The sequence below is a fragment of the Malaya genurostris genome, chromosome 2 (assembly GCF_030247185.1).
Source record: "Malaya genurostris strain Urasoe2022 chromosome 2, Malgen_1.1, whole genome shotgun sequence".
Taxonomy (NCBI): Eukaryota; Metazoa; Arthropoda; class Insecta; order Diptera; family Culicidae; genus Malaya; species Malaya genurostris.
The window spans coordinates 186,970,193-186,990,783 of NC_080571.1; the positions used below are offsets into that span (position 1 = coordinate 186,970,193).

At 34.4% G+C, this 20,591-nt stretch overlaps 1 protein-coding gene across 6 annotated transcripts in view; it reads left to right on the forward strand.

The window, feature by feature from the left end:
• LOC131432714 (uncharacterized) overlaps nucleotides 1-20,591 on the forward strand; it is a 757,541-nt gene that overhangs the window by 579,549 nt on the left and 157,401 nt on the right. For all 6 annotated transcript variants that reach the window (XM_058599176.1, XM_058599179.1, XM_058599174.1 and 3 more), the window contains one exon: nucleotides 1,805-3,750. In XM_058599176.1, coding sequence (XP_058455159.1) covers nucleotides 1,805-3,750 — 1,946 coding nt within the window. The remainder of the gene's footprint in view (nucleotides 1-1,804; nucleotides 3,751-20,591) is intronic.

A 20,591-nucleotide genomic window follows, 5' to 3' on the forward strand; every position in this document is an offset into this window, starting at 1 on the left:
TTCTCCTATCATCGATGACAATCTTCAACTGCTCATTCGGTTGAAGAATGTTCGTCGACGACAATATCAACGTTCTCGTGATCCTGCTATGAAAAACATAGTTAAGGGTTTACAAAAAGAAATTAAACATAGATTTACTCTTTTGCGAAATGAAAATTTCGCTAAAGAAGTTGAACAAATTAAACCATATTCTAAACCTTTCTGGAAACTTTCTAAGGTTCTTAAGAAACCTCAGAAACCTATTCCTGCTCTCAAGGAAGGAAATCAAATACTTCTTACAAATGGCGAAAAAGCTCAAAAACTTGCTCGGCAGTTCGAGAGTGTCCACAATTTTAATTTGAACGTTGTGAGTCCTATTGAAAATGAAGTCTCACTGAAATATGATCATATTTCAACCCAAGTGTTATCACACGATGACATTATTGAGACGAATTTTGATGAAATTAAATCAATTATTAGAAAACTTAAAAACATGAAGGCTCCTGGTAATGATGGAATTTTTAATATTCTTATTAAAAATCTTCCCGATGTTGCCTTGAGACTCCTGGTTAAAATTTTCAACAAGTGTTTTTCATTAGCTTACTTCCCAAAAAGATGGAAAAACGCTAAAGTAATTCCTATCCTAAAACCTGATAAAAACCCAGCAGAAACATCAAGTTATCGCCCAATTAGCTTACTTTCTTCTATCAGTAAACTTTTTGAAAAAATTATCTTGTTAAGAATGATGACTCATATAAATCAGAATTCAATTTTTTTACCAGAGCAGTTTGGATTTCGTCAGGAACATTCAACTACTCATCAACTTGTCAGAGTAACGAACATGATAAAATCAAATAAATCTTCTGGGTTATCCACTGGAGTTGCTCTTCTAGACATAGAAAAAGCATTCGACAGTGTTTGGCACAAAGGTTTAATAGCAAAAATGTCTGATTTCCAGTTTCCTATTTATTTGATCAAAATGATTCAAAATTATTTAACTGATCGTACTCTTCAGGTTAGCTATCAGAATTGTAAATCTGAATTGCTACCCGTACGAGCCGGTGTTCCGCAGGGTTCGAGTGTAGCTCCAATCTTGTATAATATTTTCACTTCGGATCTTCCAAATCTACCCGTTGGTTGTCAGAAATCGCTATTCTGTGACGACACAAGTCTGTTAGCCTCAGGTAGAAATCTAAGAGTGATCTGCAGTCGCCTACAAAGAAGTTTAAATATTTTCAGTGATTATCTGTCAAAATGGAAAATTAAACCAAATGCAGCAAAAACGCAATTAATTATCTTTCCTCACAAGCCAAGAGCTTCTTTTCTTAAACCAAACAATAATCACATTCTCAAATTGAATGGCTTGGAATTGACATGGTCTGATCAAGCTAAATATTTAGGTTTAACGTATGACAAAAAACTCACTTTCAAGGATCACATTGAAGGAATCCAGGCAAAGTGTAATAAATATATTAAATGTTTATATCCTCTTATAAACAGAAATTCTAAGCTCTGTCTAAAAAACAAATTGTTAATTTATAAACAAATTTTCAGACCAGCCATGCTTTATGCGGTACCAATTTGGTCAAGCTGTTGTTCCACCAGGAAGAAAACGCTTCAAAGGATTCAGAATAAAATTCTGAAAATGATTCTGAAGCTTAAATAATTTAATTTTAACTCATATTAATAATTTAATTTTAACTCATATTCCAATAAATAGTTATTTAAAAAAAAAAAAAAATATTTGTTTACCTACAATTGGAATACGTGTTTAAAAAGCAGTATAAAAACTTATTTTTCTATTAATAAAATATTTTTATTTCAGGAACAACAACCCGTTCAGTTTAATACATTGATTGACAAACAGTTCAATCGTCCAGATAGTCTCTTTTTTGAAATGGCATCAAAACTTAATCCTGAAGCGAAAGAGTTTGTTCCAATAGGCTCTCCATCTCGATCAGCTCCTACAAGTCCAGTTTCACAAGTTCCCGTGGTACTTCGAAATTCATATCTTCTACTTTCTGATGATACTTTGATTTCACAAAGTCCTAAAAGGGGCGTAAATATTATGGACAATATCAATGTTCCTGCTGAAGACGATTTTAAGCAGGAAATGAGCAATAGACCACATGAATTTGAAATGACACCTGATTGTAGTAATGGTAATGTTGACACAACTATCCGGTTGCATCTTAGTAGCGAATCATCATACCAAGAAATGAATTCAAAGGAAGCAATGCAACGTGATGAAAAGCTTGATAACGAATATAGCGACGAACGGCAGATACTTATTCATGAAATAGGCACAGAGCCCACGATTGAAAGCAGTTTATTGAATATCCTGTCAAAGGAGCAAAACCCTATTAATACATCTTTTTACGAAGGACGCAATGAAGTATTACTTTCAAGTAATTCTGATGAGTTGAACAAAGTACAGATATTACCAGATGATTACAATATTACACAGAAATTATTAAACTATGAAGAGAAATGTGAATCAAATCAATTAGAAGAACGTGGAATAGGATTAAACACTTCCGAAAAAATAAGAGCAAAAAGCGAAACGATCAAGACACGAAAACAGATCGATTTAACTTTAGAAGAATTACATTCTGAGTCACACCACCAAGTAAATTCGAATGCATCAGTTTCAGACAGTAATATTTCCTCTTTATTAGAACAAAAGCAAATTGATGCAACTATTATTGAAAAAACTCCTTCATTAGATAAAATTGAACCGAAGTTAACATCGTTGATGGTCGATGTAACCGAAAATGAAATCAATTTAAAAAAAAACTACGACAAAATGCATGATTCAATAATAAACTTGGTAATTCACAATGAACCTAGTTCTAGGGAAATTGTTAAACTGGAAGAAACTGTTAAGCTGGAAGACTGTGAATCGAATCGTGATTTTTTTGTCGATGCAGAAATTGCCAAGGTGTCATCTATGATGGAATCATTACAACAAAAAATTAATAAAGGAAACAATAATGACTATGAAAATTTTACATCTCCCACAGCATCTTCTATTGAAGGGCACTCTACTATCTCATATGACGGAATTATGAGTCATGAACTAGGTTCTCATATAGAAACTCTCAACGATATACCCTCATACTTACAACAAAATGATAATATTATTGAAGTGAAGAATTTTAAATCATACAGTTCTACCCATGTCAACACCAAGTCTGTACATGACAATGACCAAATCAACAAGAGAAAAACTCTGATCGATCTCAAAGCTCAAAGCTCAAAGCTCAAAGTCACTAAATCTATCGATACAAAAGCAAAAACCTTGATAACAGCCAAGTCTGTGAAACCAATAGTTGAAACTCAACAAATTAACACGAAGACTGCGATAGTTAACGCTGATAATAAGGGGCCTACTACTTCAAATAAATCGCTAACCAAACCAATTACAAAAGCAACAATTATGAAACCTTATATGATGGCAATGAAAAAAAACACTATTAGTAACACACAAAAATCGTCTAATGAGCCAGTATTGACATTTAAATCGTACTCTGTAGCTACAGCGCGAACAAATGAAAGTAAAAGAATTACGGACAAGAACAAGCTATCTGCAATTTCGAAACAAACATTACCGATTATTGCAAATGATACCAATTATAAATCATTAACGACCACCAAAAAAGTTGCAACTGGTGCACCGAAACCTATTGCGACGACTAGCGCAACAGGAAGTATTAGTGGCAGACAAGCTATTGAATCAGCAACTGCAACAAGGCCGGCGTCCTCAACAAGGTAAGATAGGAAGCTGCAGAACAGTGAGATATAATTATAATTCAAAAGTAATGAGACAACCAAAGCTATTTTTAAATCAAATAATAAAATTTATTTTGCTGACTACGGTCAAAACTAGTATAACCATCTTCATATATATATATATATATATATATATATATATATATATATATATATATATATATATATATATATATATATATATATATATATATATATATATATATATATATATATATATATATATATATGAATATATATATATATATATATATATATATATATATATATATATATATATATATATATATATATATATATATATATATATATATATATATATATATATATATATATATATATATATATATATATATATATATATATATATATATATATATATATATATATATATATATATATATATATATATATATATATATATATATATATATATATATATATATAACTCTCTCAAACATGGAGTTTTTAAAGCGACCAACTCCATTTTTAAGTAAATCATCGGCTGTAAGACTTGCTTCAGTCACAACACCGTCAATTTCAAGCTCCTTCGATGAAATGTAAACTCTATATTCAACAGCAAATAATTTACAGGTTACAATATTGTTTGCCTGTTTCAAATCGTCAACAACAACTCGAATTTTATCTCTATTAACTTTAGAGATTTCTACAACTTTTGAGAAATGTGATGTTAATCTTCCATGAAATCATCCATTACATAAACTGTTTTTTGTAAATTAATAATATCAAAATGAAAACGAAATGAAAATAAAAACTTATGTATAGTAAAATTTCAGTTATAAGAGAAATAAAAAATGAATTAAATTAAATCTACCTTGTTGCTGTTGTCTCTGTTCCTCTATCGTAAAGAACGACGTGATGCTCATCCAACGATTTTTAATTGGCAGTCTTCTGCTGTTTCCAATTGCCAGTTTTCTGCTATCTCAATTGCTTTGCAGTCGTTGTGGTCACCACTGAACTTGATGTGCTGCCTGTACCTGACCCCAGGTACAGTGCTGTTGCTCTTGGTGGCGATCAAATGTGATCCTTGCAGTGCTACACTCACGATATATGTCGTCTCTTTCGATCCTACGCAGCGTACAAATTCTGGTACCTGGTAGATCAGCACTGGGTTGCTTAAGGACCTCTGTGCCTTTGCACCCTTTCGTCTTCGCACCTTCATGCGATGGCACCTCTGTAACTCGTCACTTCTATGCGCTCGCGCCTCTGTGTCTCCACACCTCTGTGCGTATGAACAGGATGCCCTTCGTTGCTAGCTTTCCAGTCGGGAAACGCCCCGAATATTGTCTGGGCTATAAGCACAAGCAGTTTAAACTACCTGCAACTGTTAACTCACGTGCAGTATAATCGAAACACAACCTCTTCGCTTGAATGGTTTTTACTGAATGATTATTGTTTAGTGTTATCTCACAATAGGCCCTCGAGGTGAGGAATGCGATACCCGAAAAATAGTCAAATACACGGTTGAACCAGTATCTCGTTTACGAAAACGGTTTATACAAGAACAGGCGATAATGAACTAATAAACGAACAATAATTCAGAATCGTCACAATGCAAAAACCTATTATATTATTTTCATAATAACTACCAGAAGTTTGCGACTTTTACACACGTTGAAACTGTCGCTTTACATTGTAAAATTAAAAGCTCGGTTGAAGCGTATCTTTCACCAAGCAGAAACTTGTGTTCAGTATATTTTGATATTTCTAATTTAATGCCGTTGTTTGCCACAAACCTTACTATAAAAGTAACTAAGGGCTGAATTTATAGTGGAATTATAAAAAGTACGTAGTGTGGATACATAGGTTTTGATTTTGTCATTAAAAAAGGTTTGGAAATCACTTGAAAATTCGACTAGTGAAAGTTGACATTCGACTAAGATAAGTTAAGCAATTCCTCCGTGTGTATGTATGTATGTATATTGTATGTGTCAAATAATGTCACTCGATTTCTCAGGCATGACTGCACCTATTTTCCCAAATATGGCTCAAATAAAAAGGCCGCATAGGTTAATATTGAATTTAATCCGGATCCGACTTCCGCAGTTATAAGTCTAAGAATGTCGAAAATTTTCTAAGGTCATTTAAAACGGTAAAACACTAATTTTTTTATAAATTTATCTCTGTTTCCGAATTGAAATAGAACTTTTCTTCTCGATCCATTCGAGAAAACGAAAATTCTTAATGCGCACCAGCAGGAAAAGGATACATAACCAGCAGGAAAAAGATAAAAACCATCTGTTGAACTACTTTTTATCTGAGGGAACCCTGAATCAACTTCATGGGTGCGGACCTTGTATTTATGTAGATGGTACTAAAAGATCTGCCACCTCAACGAAAACGAACGCAATTACAAGGTCCGGGGGTACATTAAAATGCAATGAGCAATGAAAGCAAAGGGAAAGTTGATTTGAGCCGCAATGAAGCTATATTAATAGGCACTGAGTTCCATAAAAAATTAAAAACTTATTTTTCTAGGTTTATGATATTTATGAAAACAAAAGCGGTTTGTTGAAGATCGGTTCTCAAATGTAGTAACAAATTAAGAACTCAAAGTTTTCATATTCTCATTCCTTCAACTGCTGGCATTCACCTACATATTTTCAGAATATAATTTCTTTTCAAAAAGAAAACTGTTGAATATGTGCAATGAACTCTCTCAGAATGTTTCACTATTTAGTTGCAATATTTGAAGTTCCAAACGTTTGATTTTTTTGAAAAATTCGGACACAAGTTACTAAGCCAATTGGATTAACGGTATAACAAAACTTTGGATTAACAATAATATTGTCACGTGACGCTTAAGAAATGACCGCGCCTCCGATATCCTGAAGGAGGAGATAAAGAAGATGAAAATAAAGCTCGCGAAAATCAGTACGCGCATACACTATGAATGGTACAGCCAAGACCCTGTCAGCTTGGAGCGATCTCAATCTTCATTTCAGCAACGCCATCGCACGGCATCACATTGAACATATGTCAATTGTATGAGTGCCCAGTGCTGCTGTTTTGGCACACACGAATTTGACATTTCTCTCCCCTACTTCTATGTACGAGATTCGATGCGGACTCACCTGAGGGCACCATGCACGCAAAAAAGGATGTTGCCAATGATTTGTTCGGGAAATGTGAGAGCTGGATATCTTGTTAATATGATGTCTTTGGTCTCTCATGCAATCACTTACGCTACAGTTTTGTAACATTATTAAACCTAATCAATTTTTTTGGTATTTTGTTAATTGTCAAGTCAGTTAACAAACAAGATGTGAGCCACTAAACGCCAATTGAAAATGTTCAAAATTATTTAATTTTATTGATTGATCGATTTATAGAAAATCGATCAAAAATATAAAAAATAACTATCCATTACAGTCAAAGTCCACTTGTCAAATTGAATATCTATTTCGGTATTCGCAGTTTCATAATTTTTTTCACTAGCTAGTGAACGCTAATACTGTTATCAATGTCCTAACAACGGTCAACCGTTGCGAGTATCAGTCACCAAAAGCACCACTCAAAAGCCCTTCCTCTTGCTACGTCAAAACAAAGAATTATGCTTCATATAAACTGAAAAGTTTCAAAAGGAAGCAATTTGTGCAGCCAGAATTTCGTGTAATGTAATGATGCCTTTCTTATACTACAATTTGTTTGCAAAAACTATTTCAATTCGGAAACAGTTTTGAGATAAATTTAGAAAAAAATTAGTGTTTTACCGCTTTAAATGACCTTAGAAAATTTTCGACATTCTTAGACTTATAACTGCGGAAGTCGGATCCGGATTAAATTCAATATTAACCTATGCGGCCTTTTTATTTGAGCCGTATTTGGGAAAATAGGTGCAGTCATGCCTGAGAAATCGAGTGACATTATTTGACACATACAATATACATACATACATACACACGGAGGAATTGCTTAACTTATCTTAGTCGAATGTCAACTTTCACTAGTCGAATTTTCAAGTGATTTCCAAACCTTTTTTAATGACAAAATCAAAATCTATGTATTCACACTACGTACTTTTTATAATTCCACTATAAATTCAGCCCTTAGTTACTTTTATAGTAAGGTTTGTGGCAAACAACGGCATTAAATTAGAAATATCAAAATATACTGAACACAAGTTTCTGCTTGGTGAAAGATACGCTTCAACCGAGCTTTAAATTTTACAATGTAAAGCGACAGTTTCAACGTGTGTAAAAGTCGCAAACTTCTGGTAGTTATTATGAAAATAATATAATAGGTTTTTGCATTGTGACGATTCTGAATTATTGTTCGTTTATTAGTTCATTATCGCCTGTTCCTGTATAAACCGTTTTCGCAAACGAGTTACTGGTTCAACCGTGTATTTGACTATTTTTCGGGTATCGCATTTCTCACCTCGAGGGCCTATTGTGTGATAACACTAAACAATAATCATTCAGTAAAAACCATTCAAGCGAAGAGGTTGTGTTTCGATTATACTGCACGTGAGTTAACAGTTGCAGGTAGTTTAAACTGCTGGTGCTAATAGCCCAGACAATATTCGGGGCGTTTCCCGACTGGAAAGCTAGCAACGAAGGGCATCCTGTTCATACGCACAGAGGTGTGGAGACACAGAGGCGCGAGCGCATAGAAGTGACGAGTTACAGAGGTGCCATCGCATGAAGGTGCGAAGACGAAAGGGTGCAAAAGCACAGAGGTCCTTAAGCAACCCAGTGCTGATCTACCAGGTACCAGAATTTGTACGCTGCGTAGGATCGAAAGAGACGACATATATCGTGAGTGTAGCACTGCAAGGATCACATTTATAGAGATAGCAGAAAACTGGCAATTGGAAACAGCAGAAGACTGCCAATTAAAAATCGTTGGATGAGCATCACGTCGTTCTTTACGATAGAGGAACAGAGACAACAGCAACACGGTAGATTTAATTTAATTCATTTTTTTTATTTCTCTTATAACTGAAATTTTACTATACATAAGTTTTTATTTTCATTTCGTTTTTTTCATTTTGATATTATTAATTTACAAAAAACAGTTTATGTAATGGATGATCTCATGGAAGATTAACATCACATTTCTCAAAAGTTGTAGAAATCTCTAAAGTTAATAGAGATAAAATTCGAGTTGTTGTTGACGATTTGAAACAGGCAAACAATATTGTAACCTGTAAATTATTTGCTGTTGAATATAGAGTTTACATTTCATCGAAGGAGCTTGAAATTGACGGTGTTGTGACTGAAGCAAGTCTTACAGCCGATGATTTACTTAAAAATGGAGTTGGTCGCTTTAAAAACTCCATGTTTGAGAGAGTTAAGATACTCGAGTGCAAGCAATTGTATTCAGCATCTGTTGTTGATGGAATTAAGTCTTATCGGCCCTCAGATTCGTTTCGAGTAACATTTGCCGGATCTGCGTTGCCTAGCCATGTCTATATCGATAAAATGCGTCTTCTTGTTAGGCTTTTCGTACCGCATGTTATGAATTGCACGAACTGTAAAAAAATCGGTCATACAGCTACTTATTGTAGTAATAAATCTAAATGCATAAAATGTCAAGGGCCTCATATGGATGATCTTTGCGATAAAGGTATTGAAAAATGTGTTTATTGTGGGGAGAGTCCTCATGATGATCTTTCAGTATGCGCTGAAATCAGTTGCATAAGGACAAAATGAAGCTTCCTTTAAAAGCACGATCTAAGCGCACATATGCAGAAATACTTACAACGATCATTTATGTCCCACCTTTGGAAACCGAAAATGGTTTTTCAAATCTTGCGGAGCCAGAGGAATCTGACTCTGAGGGAAATAGTGAAGATACCTCATTTGTCACTCCTCAGAGTCTGTTAGGAGGAGATTAACAAACCACAAAATACCAGAAAAGACATCTAAAATTACACCTTCAAAAATATGTTAAATCTAAAAAGCCAAATTTAAAACCAAAAACTGTGCCTCCTGGTTTGTCAAATTCACAAATCAATCCAGGAACTAGCACAAGAAAAGACATTAATCCAGCGGGTTCCGTTTCACAGCCACCATCAGGATTACTGAAGTTTTCGGAAATTGTAGAATGGATTTTCGCAGCATTCAATATTTCTGAACCTCTAAAGACCATCATAACGGCATTCCTTCCAATAGCTAGAACTTTTTTGAAACAGTTATCAGCTCAATGGCCAGTTCTCTCAGGTTTTGTATCATTTGATAGTTTTTCTTCCGCCGCAAATGATCCAATCACTATCATGCAGTGGAATTGTCGAAGCATCATGTCAAAACTTGATTCATTTAAAGTTTTGTTGCATAGTCAAAAATGTGATTTATTTGCTTTGTGCGAAACATGGCTTACATCAAACAGTGAGGAATACTCGAATCGATGGATATTTGATTTTGCGAGGAAAGTTTGTCCAGATTCTGTTCCTACGCATAGCATTATTAGGGAGTCTTCTCCAAATGATGATTCCATTGATAGCCCCTTTTCAATGATGGAATTTTTCATAGCACTCATGTCTTGTAACAATAACGCTCCTGGGTTGGACAGAATTAAATTCAACTTGGTGAAGAATCTGCCCGACCTCGCAAAAAGACGTTTGTTGGAATTGTTCAACAAGTTTCTTGAGCAAAATATTGTTCCATATGACTGAAGGCAAGTGAAAGTTATCGCCATTCAATAGCCGGAGAAACCAGCTTCCAATCACAACCCGTATAGACCCATTGCAATGTTGTCCTGCATCAGAAAATTGTTCGAAAAAATTATTCTACGACGTCTCGACACTTGGATCAGATACTCAGTTTGGTTTGCGTAGAAAAAAGGGACGAATGATTGCCGTTCATTACTTTCGTCTGACATCAAAATTGCCTTCGCTCAAAAACAACAAATGGCATCTCTATTTTTAGATATTAAAGGAGCATTTGATTCAGTTTCCATTGATGTTCTTTCAGACAAGCTCCAGCAACATGGAATTCCACTGGTTATAAATAATTATTTGCACAACCTTTTGTCAGAGAAATGCATGTATTTTTCACATGGCGATTTGGCAACAATCAGATTTAGCTACATGGGTCTTCCGCAAGGTTCATGCCTGAGTCCGCTCCTGTATAATTTCTATGTAAACGACATTGACAGCTGTCTAGTAACCCCATGTGCACTAAGACAATTGGCAGATGATGGTGTGGTTTCAGTTACTGGACCCAAAGCTATTGGTCTGCAAAAACCATTGCAAGATACCTTAGATAACTTGTCTGTTTGGGTTGTTCATGTGGGTATCGAATTCTGTGCGGAGAAAACAGAACTGGTCGTCTTTTCAAGAAAGCATCATTCCGCGCAACTTCAGCTTCATATGATGGGAAGAATGAACCAACAGGTTCGCCATCCAGGTCCCCGATTTCTGGATGCACTGAAAATAATGGTCTAAAATCTTCGGAATGAACTTCGCGACGTCGTATGATTACAAATATCGAAACATTTTTTTAAAACTAAACGCAAAAATTGTTACAGGATCGGATACTTAACGTATCTAGAAGGAAATCGATAACGTCAAATATATTTCTCATATCAAATTCTGAAATAAGCTCCTTCTATAGTTTTTCATTTTTTGAGTTTCACTAAACTTTTGCCTTTAAACAGCAAAATGGTAACACAATGTGATATTAATTGAAAATTTAATGATATCATATTAGGATTTCAATCAGATGTTGCTATCATAATCAAATATCAATTTGTTCTAATTTTGATGTGAGACTTTACTCGGGTAGTTATTAATAACTTCGAAAGGGCTAGTTGAGCTTCAATCTTAAACAAGATTCATGACAGTATATTTGACTTTCAAATACCTCGGAGTGTGATTCGATTTCAAATGCACGTGGGGAGGACACATTAGGTATTTGATAAAATGACAACAAAGAGTAAATTTTCTTCGAACAATAACAGGATCTTGGTGGGGTGCTCATCCGGAAGATCTAATAAAATTGTGTCATACAACGATACTTTTAGTGATAGAATATGGATGCGTTTGCTTTCGTTCCGCTGCAAACTCACATATTATCAAATTTTAGCGAATTCAGTATCGTTGTTTGAGAATTACTTTAGGCTGCATGCACTCGACACACACAATGAGTCTTGAAGTTCTGGTGGGAGTTCTTCCATTGAAGGATCATTTTTTGAGCTTTCGTCGCGACTGCTAATAAGATGTGAGGTACTGAATCCCCTACCCGAGTAGAGCGTGAGATCAAAAAGAAAACTCAATTTGATGTTGTGCTGTTCGTATATATCGATTACTTAATTTGCTATCGTTTTGGTCGTTTTAACGGTTAAAAGATCAAAATTGAAAGCAAAAAAAATGCTGTATACATCAAACTGGAAACTAGTTTTGCTCTCAGTGAAAGCACATTGAAAACTTAATATGATGTAAATTTTCTCGAAATGACACGTCACGAGCATAATCTAAAAATAGAACAGCCAAAAAAGGTCCGGTATAGTATACATTTAGGCGATGTTACTCGTAAGCAAGAAAAAAGATTTTATGCAATCTCCATATTGCAAGCAAGAAAAAAAAAGATTTCATACAGTATTCACACTACCGTGGAGAGAATCCGGCTTCGAACTTAGGTGTTTTGGAATACGAACTTTTTGCGATTGCTATGGACTGTAAGTGCTAGCTATCAGGAGATGGAAAATGTTCGGTTATATGACAAGCAGTGTTGTTTCACAAAGTTGTATGCAGGTAGTTTCTGTCAGTGTACACTCGTTGCGTCGCTTCCATCCTGCATCCACCGTGAGTAGCAGTGTGGCTATTTGAGCACAGTATAAAAATGTTCTCTTTGTCCTTCTCATACCCAAAGATGTAGCATTCAAACATTATAGCATTAAATTGAGTAATCTACTTGATCTCAAACAACTCGCACATGTAATCACTTTGAAATACGAATTTAGAGGCTCTGAAGATCGAACTTTTTAAATTGAAGTCTCCTACAACACAGGGAACGTGAATTAGGAATCCGGCAATAAGGTATCCCAGATTATTTGTTTTTTCGACTAATTGGGACAATGAACGATTATCTCGCTTCTGACCACAGATAGAATAAGAATCTCTTCAGTATTTTTTTAGTTCTTGTGTAGACTTATAATTTACGATCGTTTGATGCAGAATTAGTCCTGTGACTCAAAATTATGAAGATTTAGTTAGACGGTTTCTTTAAAAAAGTGTATTAAAGTTCCAAGATCTATTAGATGATTGATAAAATACTTCTCATAGTATCTAGTGTTAGTGAGAATATGAAGTTCTAAGCATTTCTAACTAGGACTGGGAATTTTTTTTTGAAGAGGTTCTTCGACACAGTTTGTGGACTACTTAGGAATATACAAATTAAACATATATTTTCTTGGTGGCTCCTCTAAGCCACTAAAGTATTATTAAGAATTAGCTCTAGGTTCTGAAATCTGAGACATTCAATATTCGATGTTCGAGCTTCGTGAACAATGAATTTTTCCATACTGTTGGATATAAAGTTATGGATATTTTCAGAACGGGTTTGACGAGTAGATTATTTTCGCCATCCAGGTCCCCGATTTCTGGATGCACTGAAAATAATGGTCTAAAATCTTCGGAATGAACTTCGCGACGTCGTATGATTACAAATATCGAAACATTTTTTTAAAACTAAACGCAAAAATTGTTACAGGATCGGATACTTAACGTATCTAGAAGGAAATCGATAACGTCAAATATATTTCTCATATCAAATTCTGAAATAAGCTCCTTCTATAGTTTTTCATTTTTTTGAGTTTCACTAAACTTTTGCCTTTAAACAGCAAAATGATAACACAATGTGATATTAATTGAAAATTTAATGATATCATATTAGGATTTCAATCAGATGTTGCTATCATAATCAAATATCAATTTGTTCTAATTTTGATGTGAGACTTTACTCGGGTAGTTATTAATAACTTCGAAAGGGCTAGTTGAGCTTCAATCTTAAACAAGATTCATGACAGTATATTTGAATCATATGACACAGCAAATCGAGATATATTCCTATCCGTGACACCCCCCTAAATGTCCCTGACTCAACTCTATTTTTCGACACATCCATGCAGCGCGAAGTGCGTGGAATCCCGTGGAAATTCAACAATAATGTTTCGGCTTCATTTAGGTTTCAAGAACCTGCATCTGTTTATATAGCAGAGTTAGCAGTTCATTATAGTTTGAGTGTAATCGTCACATTATCTCCAAACCATTATTTTCTCTTCACAGATAGTCTGAGTGCAATTGAAGCAATTCGTTCAAACGCTTCTGGCAAAAATGAACCGTTTTTCTTGGGCAAAATAAAACAGTGCTTGAACGGCATATTGAACAATAATTATCAAATCACAATAGTTTGGGTCCCGGCTCATTGCTCCATTCCAGGCAATAAAAGAGCCGATATTTTAGCCAAACGTGGTGCTATTGAGGGTGAAATTTATGAGAGACCGATTGCTTTCAACGAATTCTATAGCGCGTCTCACCAAAGAACACTTGCCAGCTGACAAGCTTTTTGGGATAAAGATGATCTGGGTCGGTGTATGCACTCAATTATTCCTAAAAAATCGACTAAGGCATGGTTCAGGGGACTGGATGTGAGTAGGGACTTCATTCGTGTGATGTCCAGACTCATGTCCAATCACGTTAGATGCACATCTCCTTCGAATTGGACTTTACGAGACTAATCATTGTGCTTGCGGCGAAGGTTATCGCGATATTGATCATGTTGTTTGGACATGCGTGGAGTATCGTGATGGCAGATCTCAACTAATAAATTCCTTGTGTACTCAAGGTAGACTATCCAATGTCCCAGCTCGCGACATTTTTGCTTGTCGTGACCTTAAATACATTAAACTTCATTATCATTTCATTAAATCCATTGGAGTTCCAATTTAAATTTTATTTTATGTTACACTGTTTTCTCTTCCGTGAGTTCAACCAATAGCCAACTATATGATATTGAATAAAAGTGATGAACTGATGCAAACAAACCTGAATCATGTACAAAATAAATGTATTTTATTTAATGTAATTTAAAATAGCAAATCGCTTGATAAAAACAGTGTTTAGAATAACTAATAAATACCAACATACGAATATGATATTCGAAATGTATTAGGTTTAAAGTACTATGTATTGTGGATGCCCCGGCGAAGAAAAACTTATGTATATTGCCTATGAAATAAACGTATTTATGACTCAACAATAATATCTATCGTATTTGCACTGTGCTATCGAAGCGGCTGTTACAATCATGGAAAGGAAGTGTGCCAAATCAGACCCTGTCAGCTTGGAGCGAAATCAATCTTCAGTTCAGCAACGCCATCGCACGGCATCACATTCAGCATATCATATCAATTGTATGGGTGCGCAGTGCTGCTATTCTGGCGCGCACGAGTTTGACATTTCTCTCCCCTGCTTCTATGTACGAGATTCGATGCGGACTCGCCTGAGGGCACCATGCACGCAAAAAAGGATGTTGCCAATGATTTGTTCAGGAAATATGAGAGCTGGATATCTTGTTAATATGGTGTATTTGGCCAAATGTAGCCAATCTATTGCCGGCATTGAATATATCGCTTGTCGTGTTTACTGCGTAGGTTTTTTCCATATGACTTGCTCTGGTGTCTCGCGCGCTCTTATGGGCTATTTTTCAACCCATCGTAAAAATTTGTTTTGAATGTGTGACAACTGTTAAGACTTATTTGATAATTCGCATCTCCGCTCTATAACAAAAATAGCTGATGAAAAGTCACCTCTAACTATGCTAACGGCTGTTGTAAACAACCTACAATCCAAATTTTGCACTCAAAGTTTTTATTCGATTGATGGTTCAATGTATAACGAAGCCAGGTTTTGTATGTTCGAGACCTGACTTGAAAGGATTCTTAGTGTCCGTAGTATTGCAATAGTCCCGTAGACTTACAAGTCGACTGCATCGTATCGAATACGGAATCTTTGATTTGAATATATCTTTCGCTACGAACATTTATTCACCGTTTACATATAAATCTAAAATCTGATTCAATTGGCTTATACACTCTTGTATTTGCCTTTGCTATCCTGAAGGAAGAGATAAAGAAGATGAAAATAATGCTCCACGCACATCAGTACGCGCATAGACTATGTATGTAACAGCCAACGAACCGAACGTAAACTGCCTGAAACGAGTTAAAATCGAGTGAAGATGAATTTTATAATTTACTCAAAGTTCACAAAATTCATATTGCCATTGTGACAGAAACTTTTCTTAAACCAAATGTCAAATTGAAAAGCAATACACATTATGTGGTTCATCGATTTGATAGGTTTACTGGAATAGGTGGTGGAGTTGCCATTTTGTCCAACGGCAAATTAAACATCGAATTTTACCTTCTTTCAATACTAAAGTTATTGAAAGCTTGGGAATCGAAGTTGAAACCATTCATGGAATTTATTTCATTGCTTGAGCATATTTGCCATTCCAATGCACCGGCGAACAATTAAATTTCCTTAAAGGCGATTTGCAAAAACTCACAAGATATCACAAGACCGAAATTTTTCGTAATAGGACTTAAATGCTAAGCATGTCCAGTGGAATTGTAGGCAAAATAACAGTAATGGTAAATACTTCATAATCAACTCTCAGTTGGATACCTCACATTTCTTCATCCCAGTAATCCGATTTGTTTCTCTTCCGTGAAAAACCCGTCTACAATTCATCTGGTTATAACAGATCAAAGTCACATTTGTAGTGAACCGATTACACATGCTGACTTTATCTCAGATTATCTTCCTGTAACATTCAGACTTTCCAACGAAGCTATAAGTTCTACATTCAACTATCATAGAGCTAATTGGTTGGATTACAGATTTCACATTGAAAATCATGTGGATCATGAAACTATTTTAGAAAATTCTTCGGACATCGACACAGCAATTGATAATTTGAATCATTACATTATCGAAGCTCGAAATCTTTCAGTTCCCAAAGCTCAAACTAAATTAAATTCTCCTATCATCGATGACAATCTTCAACTGCTCATTCGGTTGAAGAATGTTAGTCGACGACAATATCAACGTTCTCGTGATCCTGCTATGAAGAACACAGTTAAGGATTTACAAAAAGAAATTAAGCATAGATTCATTCTTTTGCGAAATGAATATTTCGCTAAAGAAGTTGAACAAATTAAACCATATTCTAGACCTTTCTGGAGACTTTCTAAGGTTCTTAAGAAACCTCAGAAACCAATTCCTGCTCTCAACGAAGGAAATCAAATACTTCTTACAAATGGCGAAAAAGCTCAAAAATTTGCTCAGCAGTTCGAGAGTGTCCACAATTTGAACTTTGTGAGTCTTATTGAAAATGAAGTCTCACTGAAATATGATCATATTTCAACTCAGGTGTTATTACAAGATGACATTATTGAGACGAATTTTGATGAAATTAAGTTAATTATTGCTAAATTTAAAAACATGAAGGCTCCTAGTAGTAATGGAATTTTTAATATTATTATTAAAAATCTTCCCGATGTTGCTTTGAGACTCCTGGTTAAAATTTTCAACAAGTGTTTTTCATTAGCTAATTTCCCAAAAAGATGAAAAACGCTAAAGTAATTCCTATCCTCAAACCTGATAAAAACCCAGCAGAAACATCAAGTTATCGACCAATTAGCTTACTTTCTTCTATCAGTAAACTTTTTGAAAAAAAAAATCAACAAGATGAATAATGTCTCATATAAATGAGAATTCAATTTTTTACCAGAGCAGTTTAGATTTCGTCATGAACATTTAACTACTCATCAATTTGTCGGAGTAACGAACATGATAAAAGCAAATAACTCTTCTAGGTTGTCCACTGGAGTTGCTCTTCTAGACATAGAAAAAGCATTCGACAGTGTATGGCATAAAGGTTTAATAGCAAAAATGTCTGATTTCCAGTTTCCTATTTATTAATCCAAATGATTCAAAATTATTAAACTGATCGTACTCTTCAAGTTAGCTATCAGAATTGTAAATCTGAATTGCTACCCGTACGAGCAGGTGTTTTGCAGGGTTCGAGCGTAGCTCCAATCTTGTATAATATTTTCACTTCTGATCTTCCAAATCTACCCGTTGGTTGTCAGAAATCGCTATTCTGTGACGACACAAGTCTGTCAGCCACATTTAGAAATCTAAGAGTGATCTGCTGATTAATTATCTTTCCTCATAAGCCAAGAGCTTCTTTTCTTAAACCAAATAAGAATCACATTCTCAAATTGAATGGCTTGGAATTGACATGATCTGATCGAGCTTAATACTTAAGTTTAACGTATGACAAAAAAAACTAATTTTCAAGGATCACATTGAAGGAATCCAGGCAAATTGTAATAAATTTATTAAATGTTTTTAGTGTCTTATAAACAGAAATTCTAAGCTCTGTCTAAAAATCAAATTGTAAATTTATAAACAAATTTTCAGATCAGCCATGCTTTATGCAGTACCAATTTGGTCAAGTTGTTGTTCCACCAGGAAGAAAACGCTTCAAAGGATTCAGAATAAAATTATTAAAATTATTTTGAAGCGTCCTCCCTGGTTTAGTTCAAATGAGTTACGATTTTCAAATGATTTTTTTTGTTCGAAAGGTGACGTTTATGCAGAGGGTTTAGGCTATAATACATAAGGAAAATCCTTCGGGAAAGTAGAGAAAAACTAGAAAATTGGTTCGTTAAGAATTGGAAATTTTCTATTCAATGCATGCTAGATCTCCAATGATTGTTTGACGCGTATCGAGTTAAGCAATGCTGCTGCCCGCTGGAGAGCAATATATGAATACTAAATCTATATATATAAAAATGCAGAGATCATTCTTTGTAATCGCATCACGTAAGAACGGATGGACGGATTGAGATGCTTTTTTTTTGTTTGATCAGTTTTTACCCCCACCGGGTTCGTACATCAAAAAAATTAGGAAAACTTACCGGAAAAGTGGGAAAAACCAATAAAGTTATTTTGTATGGACAATGGAATTTTCCACTGAAAAAGTCGCCAATGATTGCTAGATCATTGATAGGTGTTTGGCGCATAACGAGTTGCATAAGTGTTTGGCCGTCGAAGAAAGGAATACTAGATCGTTGGCGCGCAACGAGTTGATTTGTGTGATGTGCATGCTTGATTCATGTGGTTCGTCATTCCGAGCCACGTGCTTAATTGGGTATCAACATTGTTGCCTACTAAATGACTGGTGGAATTCCAGAATGTGTGTAATGGAGTCAGATGAATACTATTGGTCATTGGGAATCAACAAAAAGTTTGTGCTCTAGAAGCGCTGAAGTCAAACTAAGAGATTTTTCTTGCATTTTGCTTTCGAATGATTATTGAATTTTAGATTACACGAAGCGCACATAATAAGTGGCAATTAGATATCAATATTCAAGATGGATTGATACTATTTCTCTAAATTGTATACAACATCGTCAATCTGGTAGATGATGCTACAAGAACTCACTGCCTCTCAATGCTTGAACCGTGAAAGATTTTTTCTACATTTTTTCGCTCCATCTCATACTTTGAGTATTTCACGGCCCTTACCAAAATAGATACAGTTTTGCAATAATCGGCGCTGTGTGGAATTTAACAAGGGATAATCGCAATTTGACAATTATCCCAGAAAATCGAACCGATGAATCAACTTCTGTACACTAAGAATCGGCTGCGAAGTCTGTTGAAACAGAAAGGCCATATTACACAAAAGGAATGTATTGCCAAGACTTTGCTTTTTTTGCTTATGCCGAAGTTATATGTACATAGTTAGAATAGGCGACAATAGTAAAATGATTATATCACAATTATCCACTGCCCGTATAGAATCGGATCGCAAAACGAGAATTGCTTCAGAGCGAATCCCTACCCCAACATGCTAACCCGTGATGTTCAGAAGGGTTGTCGAGAGAAAATCGTTTTCGCACTGGTGTCCATTCTGTGTTAAATGGACCATGCAGGTGTTTTGTTACTGAGATGATATTCGTCTCTCTTTGATGGCACTGATTGAATCGTGTGAAGAGTTGCTAGAGAAATTGGTAAGTTCAATATCAACTTAAAATGTAAGCGTCGTCTCTCCAAGGCACCATAAGTTCCTTCGTATCTAAAAATATCCACTTTATTAGAACTCTAAAGTACGTGTGATACTTTTTGGCAACTTGAACGTACGGAACAAGTTTTTAGAAAACATTATCGATGCTTAAAAGCTGTACACATGTTCACATTAATTTTGGGTGATGTTTTCTTTTTTTGGGTTAAAGCGAATGTGTGTCGAATTCCGTTGATTGTAATCAGCAGTTAAGTAATCAGTAAAATATTGGAGAAAAACGTTAACCACTTAGTCGTTTGACCATTCTGCTCTTCGAACACATAAATGCGAACAAATAGTTTTTGGCCGAAAGTTCGACGGGTCTGCTAGTCTATCTATCTATCTTTATATATATATATATATATATATATATATATATATATATATATATATATATATATATATATATATATATATATATATTATATATATATATATATATATATATATATATATATATATATATATATATATATATATATATATATATATATATATATATATATATATATATATATATATATATATATATATATATATATATATATATATATATATATATATATATATATATATATATATATATATATATATATATATATATATATATATATATATATATATATATATATATATATATATATATATATATATATATATATATATATATATATATATATATATATATATATATATATATATATATATATATAT